Consider the following 10,039-nt stretch of genomic DNA (forward strand, 5'->3'; position numbering starts at 1 on the left):
GCACGCACCTCTTCAAACCCCTCCCGGTTTTTGTTTTTGTTTGGTTTTAGATAAGGCCCTTGAGAAAAGACCACCAGGGACCTGTGTAATCCAACCCAGATCACACTCTTCCAGGTCATTGAGATTTGCTCATAATCTCATTGGAAAGCTAAATTCTCTACCCCAGAGGCAGTCCCACCCACCATTTTCAAGCAGTCACTGTACCGGGAAGTTGGATCTTGAACTGGGTGTGGGCAAGAACATTCCTTCTACATGTGATAGTCTCTCAGGTATTAATATGCATGAGTCTCCCCAGTAAAATTCCCGGTTCCCTTTGTTCAGAGAGTCTCTGCTTAGGGAAATATCCCCAGCACTCTCTTTGCTGCGATTAATAAATCTTCACTCCTTTGTCGCCTAGTTGTTTGCATTCACCAAGGGACGGACTCACTTCAGCTACGGAGGTGCTGCTGCCTTGGGGGCTCTGGCTCTGATCCTGGCTTTGCTGCTGACCCTGCAGCTTTTGGCAGTCAACCTCCTCAGGCTCTGTTCTCTGCTCTTTAAGACCAAAGGAAAATCATGTGAAGGCCTCTGTAGCTCCTTCCTTAGCCACAACTAGGTATTCTTACTTTTGACCAGCAGCTTCTGGCTCTTTGGGAGCCTTCTAAAGTCCCTTCCCCTGCTGTGATTTCCCTCACTGGGCCTCAGCACAGTCCCCATCCAGTCCAGGCTACAGCTGATGTGGTCTGAGGAGCCTCAGCTTCAGCAGGGCAGGACCACCCACCCCCATGCCATTTGTGCTGGTGTAACAGGGATTCACTTGATACTTTGAAACTTACATGTTTTTTTTTTTTTTCCTTTTTCCTGATATTCTTTTCCCTAAACTCCCTGATCTTCTCCTCCCTGATCTCTCCTCCCTAATCTCACTTGCTCTGAATCACCTCTATAAAAGCCCCCCTGTTCCTGCTGATGGGCAGAATCACAGCCTCTAGGACAGGAGTCCTCTGTGTCTCCTTTGCTAGCAAAGAAATCCACCTTCCTTTTCCTTTTTCTCAAGACTTTGTCTTTGTTACTGGATTGGCGTTGAGGATGAGGACCAGGCTTTCAGCTACCCTGGCAGTTGGGTCTCATCGGGTCTCAGCTGTGCAAGGACTGAGAGGTGCTTCAACTTGCCAGCACCATGGGCGGCCACCTCAGGAATGGGCTGAGTGGAGGAGGCCCGGGGAGACCAGCTGTTAGGGCAGGATGGAGAGAGCAAAGGAAATACCAACTCACCTCTGCCGTTCCTGGATCAGAGGGCCTGGGTATGAATCCCAGTCTGCCCAGGCATGGTGGTAAACTAGTGAGGACCTGAGTAACTCAGTGAGACCCTGTCCCTAAAAAAATATATAAAAAGGGACTGGGGATGTGGCTCAGTGAGACCCTGTCCCTATAAAAAATATAAAAAGGGACTGGGGATGTGGCTCAGTGGTTAAGTGCCCCTGGGTTCATTCAGTCCCTGGTACCAAAAAAAAAAAAAAAAAATCACTGGCCAGCTGTGTGACTTTATTTATTTCATTTGTGTGTGTATGGTGCTGGGATTGAACTCAGAGCCTTGTGCCTGCAAGGCAAGCCCTCTACCAACTGAGCTATATCCCCAGCCCCCAGTTTTGGGACTTTCTGTCTCAGTTTTCTCACCTGACAAATGAGGAAGTCCACCTAGCAGAGTCTGAGGTAACTGATGAGATTCAGTACCCCACTGTGTCCCTGCATGGTGTTGTTAGGGTACCACTGGGAGCAGTCATCTTTTCTAACTGGTCCCCCCACCCCCGGCCCTGTCCATCTCACTCCTCCCTCAGCCTTGGCTGCCTGGGTGTTCCTCAGATACACAGGCTCTCTGGATGGAGAGGCAGGCCCCAGGCCTTGGCTTGCTCAATGTCTCATGTGCTCCCTTTTGGAGAAGCATCCTGAGGACCATCTATGGCTGGCCCTGTGCCAGGGAAGTGATGAGAGGAGAAAGGCGGTGCACTCACAGATTGAAGCAGTGGGCAGCTGATATGACCCAACAGGGTCTCACTGCAAATGTGCCCCTGGACTTCTGCAGGCTGGCCATACCCTGTCCTGAGCACCCTAGTCCCTAGTGACCCCATCACAGGCAGCCCAATTTTACTGCAGAATGGACTGCAGTAAAATTGGGCATCTGCCTACTGCCCCACCAACCTGGCCTGACCCAGCAGTGACCATCAAGTAAGTACACTGGTAGGGAGAGAGGCTGAGGCCTGTGTAGGCCTGCAGGGACTTTGATGCACCCCCCTCCCCTTTCTGCCCATCTCTCTGTTGATCAGCTCCAAAGAACAGGCTTTGATCTGGGTGCGGTGGTGCACACCTGTAATCCCAGCTGCTAGGGAGGCTGACACAGGAGGATCACGAGTTCAGAGCCAGCCTCAGCAAAAGGAAGGCGCTAAGCAACTCAGTGAGACCCTGTCTCTAAATAAAATGCAAAATAGGGTTGGGGATGTGGCTCAGTGGTTGAGTGCCTCTGAGTTCAATTCTCAGTAAGCACCCCCCTCTAAAAACAAAGAATTTTCCAGATTTTGCTCTGTTTCTTATTCCCCTGCTACTCTAGAAACTGACCTCTGTCTGAGAGGAAGAGATCAGGCCCCAGGCTGGAAGGGGAGCAGAGGGAGGGCAAAGAGCCACACTGGAGAGAGGCTGTGTCCAGATTAGGGGTGTGAGGAGTGAGTGAGGGTCAGAAGCCTCAGGAGCAGTAGCAACTGTGGGCAGCCCTGCCGAGGAACTCTCCAAGCCAGGCACACAGGCTTCTGAGCCTCTTGAAGTGCAGGGGACCGGCCCATCTTCCCCTAGAACACCTCCAGGACAGTGGAGCAAAATCTTTACTAGTTGTTATGTCTGTGTAACAAATTGCCACAAAGGTAGCAGCTTAACAGAACACCAATTTATTTAATCATGACTTTGTAGGTCAGAGTCCAGTGGCTCAGCTGGGTTTTCTGCTTAGGGTCTTGCTAGGCTGAGGGCAAGGGGTCATCAGGGTGGGGCTCACAGAACTGGCATTTGGAGGTCCCAGATTCTTGTGCCCTGCTGGGTGTCGACCAGAGGCCACTGTAGGATGTTCTCAGTTCCTGGCTCCTCCATCTTCAGAGCCAGCAACGGAGACGCTCCTTGGTGTTGAATCTCTCTTATGCTTTGCATATGTCTATCTTCCTCAAGAAAACAAGGGGGACACAGGCCAGACAGGGGCAGCTGGTTTGCCTATATCTGCTGTCCTGCCCTCATCCCTGGCCAGAGCTGAGGGTAAAGATGAGACAGGAGGGGAAGGAGGAGAGTGAGCCCCCAGGACACACAGAAGGTCCCTGGATTGCTGGCTTGTGGAATCACATTCAGTGAGTGCCCTGGAGGAGAAGAGGCAGGGGAATGGAGAGTACATGGATGGCCCATTAGGATCTCTGAGAGGAGGATGTGTGCAGGTCCTGGATGGATCGAGGCTGAGGCTCCAGGTCAGCAGCACCAAAACCACCCAGAATTAGAGGCTGAGGTGAGCCTGAATCCAGGGGCTATACTTGGCCACGCTGGTATAGACACCAGGACGATTGGGCAGGGCACAGCCCTTGCCCCAGCTTACCACACCCACCAAGATCCAGTGCCCAGACTGCAAGCAGCTTAGAGGTCCCCCGGAGTCACCCTGCAACAAACAGAAAGGTACTGTAGGTCCCAGTCCTCCCAAGACTTCAGGGCAGCTGTCCTAGGTCGCTGGGGTGATACCTCTGGATTGGGGGCTGGAAAGCAGCCTGGGGGTGGGATCTGCTGGGTCCTGAGTTCTAGGGAGGTAGGGTGCTGGACACAGGGGCATGGACTCCAGAGGTTATAGGTGGGGGACACACCTGGCAGGCATCCTTGTGGCCCCTAAGGTAGCCAGCACAGAGGTTTCCCGGCAGCACTATGCGCTCCGCCTCAGGGATGCTGGTGCCCACATGGTACAGGCGGTCACAGGCGCGTGAGCTCAGCAGTGGCACCCTCACTCCTTGCAGGGGACGCCACTCTGGAAGTGGCACTGGGGAAAAGGGGAGACTTCTGAGAGCCAGAGGAGGGCAGAGTGTAGAGCAGGGCTCGTGGAAGAAGTGGAGCCCGAGATTCTGATTTGTCAGGCAGGGGACACCCTGGATCTGGCTCTGGGGAGAAGTTTCAGGTTCTTACAAGTGGTTCTGCGTCCTGAATTGGGACTGTGAGGGTCTGGGACGCCCAGTTAGATAAAGAAGGGGGTTCCCTCAATAACCTCATGCCAAGCCTTCCATGCCTCACCTCCTGGGCGGAGGGTGCCCCAACCGGTGACCCAGCAGGGTGAGCTGGGTGGTGGGTGACTACCAGGCATGGGCAGGCAGATGGGCTGGATGTGGGCACTCATTGGTACTGGGTGGCGTAGCTGCAGCAGTGCCAGGTCACCGCGGGTGGCATCCATAGAGTGGTCTGGAGGCAGCAATACCCTCCACACTGGCACGGAGAGTGCCGGGGGTGACACAGGGCCCAGGCGCAGCATCCCCAGGCACACACGGTACTCAGATGGAAGTGCCTGTCTGCACGACAGGGAAGGGGATCACTGAAGCAGACCCCACCCAGAAGACCATCCCGTGGGGAACTGGCCCTGCCTACACCTTCAGACGCCCTCCTCCCCACCTGCATCCATCTGGGGCTCCGGGAGCTGACCTGGCCATGCAGTGTGCTGCAGTCAGCACCCACTGGGATGCGATGAGCGACCCCCCGCATACGTGTGTCCCCCGGTGCTGGATGCTCGCCTGCCAGGGCCACTCTCCCTCACGGGCATCCCGGCCCCCCACGATCCGGCTGGACGTGAGGGGTTGCCCACAGGCTGTGAGACAACAAGGGGACAGCCAGGGTTGGCAGAGGACTGGGGCCTGGAGACAAGTGTGCGTAGAAGAGACAAGGCCTAGGGCCTGGAGGGGCAGCTCTGAGGCTTCTTACCTGCGGACGCCAACGACCCGGTAGCTCCTGGAGGAGGAAGTGGAGAGAGAGCTGGATTATGGACTTGGTGTCAGATAACTGGGGGGTGGTCAGAGATTAGGAGGGAGGCAGGCATATGTGTGGCACTGAGCTTGTGCCAGGCTCCTATGTGATTGGTTACCTGATGTCACCTTCCTGAACACTGGGGTGGGGGTGGGACCCAGGCCCTTTACACAGGTAACCTGTTGGGACTTGGAGAGCCCAAGGTCAGGAACTGAGGACATGCAGGGTGGGGGGGCCAGAAGCAGGCCCAGCGGTGGTGACGTGGATGACCTGGAGCCAAGTTCTTTGTGGCTATCACCCCTACTCCTTGCTCCACTCACCGAATACCAGCAGGTGCAGGATCTGGAGCTGGGAAGCCCCCATCATCCTGTCTCCGGGGCTGGACTGGGTAAGGCAGCTCTGCCCAGTGCTGGGCTCTGGCAGGGAGCAGAGAGGAACACCCCTAACCCCACCTGCCCCTCCCTCGGTGGCCCTTCTGTTTGTGCTATCCCTTCCACCCAGGCTTAATACCCTTCCTTCAGCCCCGGTCCTGGGTGACCACCTCCAGCCCAGTATGAAGTCCCCCCAGCTTTCAGATCTGGGTCTCCTGGACCTCAACAGGAGTCCTAGAGCCTCATCACCAACACCGTCCTTCCCTCCCATTACCCAGGAGCTGCACTGTCCTGCCCCGGCATGCCCTGGACACTGCTCTCACCCTCACAGCCTGGTGCCCTCTCCACTGTCTGGGACTAGGGGAGGGCCTGGGGCTTAAAGGGCAGAGGGGCGGAGGCTGGGCCAGGGCCCAGGCAGGGATGTGGCTTCACTGACCAGCCTCAAACAAAGATTCTTTGAGCAGCACTTGGGAAGTGGCAGGGAGAGGATACCATGTGCGGAGACCTGGGGCTTGCGGTCAGGCTGGGAAGCTCCAGAGAATCCTTGGCAGCTCATCTCTGAACCTGATCCTGCCTCCTGGTGGGGCATGGTCACTGGGGCTTCTGAGCTCTATTGTTCTGTCCAGTAATCCCAGCTTGGCTGGGCCAGCCAGCCCCACATGGGGCCCTGACTGCAGACTCTGGACCCCAGACCTTGGGCCTGGCTGGCTGACTCCATATGGAGACCCCAGCCAGGCCAACACCCCCTGGATCCTGAGCTCAGAGTGGGAATGCATAGCTGATCAGAGCCAGACGCAGGTGTGACCTTAGGAAACAGTCCACCCTCTGGCTTGGGGTGGCCAGAACATAGCAAGACTGTTGGTCTAGGGTGAGGCCAGGAGATAGGGAAGGGGTCCAGTGGAGGGCTGGATCCAGGACAATGCCCAGACCTGTGAGTCATCCCTTGGGTTCACCCACAGGCTGTGCAGCCCCTCTCCCTTTCTGTCGGCACTCCTGGCCCCTCAGCCTCTGCTCCTCTGTCTCTTGCTCAGGGGCCTCACTGCTGAAGCCATGTCTCCCTCACACCATGTCAAGATTCTGATTTTGACATGGGTCTGGAGGTTTCATCTGTATTGTTCATCTCCTCTCCATGAGGCCGGGTCTGGGTTTATGGCCCTGAACTAGTCAGCCCAAGCTGCTGACAGTTATCCTAGGTGTGGCAGCTTAAACAGAAATGTACTTCTCAAGGTTCTGAGGGTGTGGGGGTAGGGGGGATGTGGGGGTGGGGTACAAGGTCAAAGCCAACCAGGTCTGGTTCATTCTGAGACTGCTCCCGTTGGCCTGCTAGGAGGCCTCCATCTTGCTGGGTACTGACATGGCCTCTGGGTGCAGAGGGGAAGAGAGTGATTGTCTTCTCTTCTAAGGACACTGATCTTATTTTATCAGAGCTCCATTCTTATGACCTCACTTAATCTTAATTACTTCCATAAAGGCAAAAACAGTCACGCTGGGGATTATGGTCTCAGTATGGTTGCCCCCCCCCCCACACCAACCTCAAGTCTTGAAGCATTTTAATCTCCAAAGGTTCATGTTAATGGCATTAAGAGGAGGGGAACTGGATACTGCTATGTTTTTTGTGGTGAAGCCTTTGGGAAGTGATGAGATTAGAATAGGCTGTTCAAATAGAGCCCCCAGGATGGGATCCTGTGGCTTTGTAAGAAGGGGGAGGGAGACCATAGAGGCAAATGAGTTCCTGCCCGCCCCACAGCTCAGGGCTCTGCCAGCAAGAAGGTCATCACCAGAACTGAGCCATGCCAGCGCTATGCCCTGGAGCCTGTGAGTTTTGAACTAAATAAACCTTTTTTCACTATAAAGTTAGTTTGCCTCAGGTACTTTTATAGTAGTGAAAAGCTGACTGATATAGAGCTTCCACATAGGAATTTTGGAGGCTCAAACATTTAGTCAACAGTCTCCAGTGGGCAGAATAGCGCTCCATTCCGAGCAGGCACTGTTGGATGTGGGAGTGGGTCAACAGGGCTGAGTGTGGCAGGAGGCTGGGCATGAGGGAACCCCCTGGGGACCTACCTAGCTTCTGGGTGTGGAGGTGGGGCAGGAAGTTTTAAGGCTAGTCTTGCCCATAGCCTGGACCCACACTCAAGACCACTCTGGGCTGGGAGAGCACTTGCCTGGCGTATATGAGACCTGGGTTTGATTCCCCAGAACTAAAACACCCATGCTCTGTGCGGCCATAGCTCTCTCCTCCAGTGTGACTGGATGAATGGGCAGAGCCTGGATCAGTGCTTGGTACAAGGCAAACATAATGCCACAGGAATAAAAGCAGTAAGCTCCCGTCCTCTTCAGGCCTCCCCAGGATCGGCCACCTGTGGACAGCCTGGTGGAGATAGGGCCAGTTGTTCAGGGACAGAAGCAGCTGGAAAGCTGGAGGGCTGAATGGGAGTGGGGCCAGACCTTGGTAGGGGGTAGGCTGTAGGGCTGGGCACCGTTCAGCAGGTTGCTAGGAACGGTGATTGGGGTGAAAGGCAGGGACGGAGGATGGAGGGGACCCAGAAAGCCCGGCCGGTGTGGGTTCTTCCTGAGAAACTGGCTCTTTTTAGGGGAGGAGTCTGCAGCAGGTTGATTAATGTGCATCTGAACTTTAGGAAGGAGGAAAGAGCCTCTAAACCCAGCCCCTGTCTCAGTCCCATATTGAAAAACTGAGGCAGGGTCTCAGGCTAAGTCCACTTCCCGTTCAGCTTCTTTTTTATTGTGGGAAAACCCAACACACTCCTGGCCTGTACTTCCTTAGCTCACCACCCCAGTAAACTACCATTACGGGATCTTGGTAACACCAGGAGCATCTGAGACTCATGTAGTGGGGCACACCAAGACTGGGGGCGGGGGGCGCTGTCCATGAGGAACATTTATTCCCTGTCACCCTTCCCCAGACTTCCAAGTTCCCAGACACCCTGGGGCTATGACCCTCTTCCCACAAATCAACTTTCTGGGTGAACTGACTGGAAAGGGTTCAGCTGTCTGTGACCAACAGCTGGACAAGATTAGGAGTTAGGGACAGGTCCTGGGCTGCACAGGTCATGGGTAATACAGACAATGGTCCAGGAAGCACAGGGTGCCCATCATGTTCTGGATTGTCAACTTGAGTATGCATAAGTGTTTATTAGCAAACAAGACAGCAGGGGAAAGGGGCTGGTCTGGGAAGCTGTCACCACACAATACTGGGTGTCCACAGGATGGGGAAGGTGCAGAGCTATGGTTCCCACAGTACCTTCATGGGATCAGGTATGCTCAGGCTGGCCCCAGGAGCCTGGGAGCCCAGGGCAGAGTAAGGAACAGCAGCGCAGGGGAGGGGTCAGGCCTGGGCATGTCATTACGGGATACCAGCATCCGGATCCAGTCAAAGTGTAGACTGACGTTGGTGTAGACTCCAGGCCGGTTGGGTCGACCACAGCCCACTCCCCAGCTCACAATTCCAATCTGATACCAGAGCCCTTCCAGGTCGCAGACTAAGGGTCCTCCTGAGTCACCCTGGGGAGAAGCCTGGGTGAGCCCAACCAGGGCAGGTGGGTGGAGCCTGCAGAGAGGCTGGGGGAGCAGGGTGGCAGTGCAGCTGGCAGGAGGGGTNGCAAACGGGACGACCCTGGGAGACACGACAGCCCGTGCAAGAAGCAGATGCAAAAGGCCACACGCTCTGTGGCTGCGTTGGCAAGGAATGTCCAGAGCAGGCAATCCATGCAGGCAGAGGGCAGGCGGTGGTTGCCAGGGGCAATGAGCCCAGGCCACCAGGCACGGAGAGGAATGATCAAGGAGGGCGGGGACTCCTGCTGAGATGGAGCTGTTCTGAGGTAGAGGGTGCCAGGATGGCCGCACAGCTTTGGGAACGCCCCGCAGATCTCTGAACAGCCTGCTTCGCCACTGCTGGCTATAAGTTTGGGTTTGTGAACTAAATCACAGTGGAAGGAAGTTAACGGCAGAGGCCCTTGGCAGGAGGCTGTCCTGAGCCTGCCACCCCTACTGGCTAGCAAAGGCACTATGCCAAGCCGGCCCCCCTTGCACCCCTGCCTTCTGGCCCACACAGTGTCTGCAAGGGAAGGGGACAGAGCCTGTCTTCCTGCCCTTGCAGTGGGAGCAAGAGGAGGGCAGCCCCTGAGGAGAGAATGCTGAGCGGGTGCCCAGGTCCAGGAGGGGCAGCTGGACCTGGTGGCTAAATGGGATGAGGATAGTGCCCAGCCCAGCCCTCTGTCCCCAACCTTACCCATATTCTCATGGATGACTCCCCAACCAGTCACCCAGCAGTCGGACCGGTGCAGGAACGTGAAGGTAGAAGACAGGACACAGACGGGCTGGATGTACTTGCTGTAGGTGACCGAGGAGGCCAGCCTCAGCAGGGCGATGTCATGGAACTTCCCTCTAGCCTGGGGGTTCACAATGATGTCCTTCACTCTGTACCGGTTTCGGTGGGCCCGCAGGCTCCAGAAAGATTGGCGGAGAGTCAGCTCACCAAGCTGGACTATCCACCTGGAAGCACGAGAGAACCTGGCAGGGGAGAAGAGAGCGACCTCCAGGGCCCGGGGAAGGGGGCCTGGCCATCTGAGCACACCTGGGCTGGGGTGATGCTGTGGGGCTGCTACTACTTGCTCATTATGGACACCATTAGTGTCCATGGCAAGTCCTTCTTATGG

General features: G+C 55.8%; 2 protein-coding genes across 2 annotated transcripts; both read right to left on the reverse strand.

Moving 5' to 3' along the window:
• Positions 1 to 2,703: 2,703 nt before the first annotated feature.
• Prss33 (serine protease 33) lies at positions 2,704 to 5,696 on the reverse strand. Its single transcript, XM_015490865.2, has 6 exons — positions 5,313 to 5,696; positions 4,951 to 4,977; positions 4,675 to 4,837; positions 4,273 to 4,544; positions 3,855 to 4,024; positions 2,704 to 3,655 (listed from the first exon to the last, which is right to left on the reverse strand). The coding sequence occupies exons 1-6, from the start codon at positions 5,632 to 5,634 to the stop codon at positions 3,497 to 3,499; spliced, it is 1,113 nt and encodes a 370-aa protein (XP_015346351.1). The 5' UTR covers positions 5,635 to 5,696; the 3' UTR covers positions 2,704 to 3,496.
• Positions 5,697 to 8,777: 3,081 nt separating this feature from the next.
• On the reverse strand, positions 8,778 to 10,021 carry LOC107146496 (serine protease 41-like). The gene is made up of 2 exons (XM_048790057.1): positions 9,613 to 10,021; positions 8,778 to 8,885 (listed from the first exon to the last, which is right to left on the reverse strand). The coding sequence occupies exons 1-2, from the start codon at positions 10,019 to 10,021 to the stop codon at positions 8,881 to 8,883; spliced, it is 414 nt and encodes a 137-aa protein (XP_048646014.1). The 3' UTR covers positions 8,778 to 8,880.
• Positions 10,022 to 10,039: the final 18 nt, after the last annotated feature.

This window comes from Marmota marmota, unplaced genomic scaffold (genome assembly GCF_001458135.2).
Source record: "Marmota marmota marmota unplaced genomic scaffold, marMar, whole genome shotgun sequence".
Taxonomy (NCBI): Eukaryota; Metazoa; Chordata; class Mammalia; order Rodentia; family Sciuridae; genus Marmota; species Marmota marmota.

Bases quoted from the DNA above. Each gene is read 5' to 3' on its own strand.
- Prss33 (XM_015490865.2), bottom strand. From the start codon at position 5,634: ATGGGAGGGAAGGACGGTGTTGGTGATGAGGCTCTAGGACTCCTGTTG. The intron at 4,978-5,312 runs GTGAGTGGAGCA...TTCCTCCTCCAG, and splicing joins CCTGCACCTGCTGGTATTCG to GAGCTACCGGGTCGTTGGCG. The intron at 4,838-4,950 runs GTAAGAAGCCTC...GTTGTCTCACAG, and splicing joins CGGGTCGTTGGCGTCCGCAG to CCTGTGGGCAACCCCTCACG.
- LOC107146496 (XM_048790057.1), bottom strand. From the start codon at position 10,021: ATGGACACTAATGGTGTCCATAATGAGCAAGTAGTAGCAGCCCCACAG.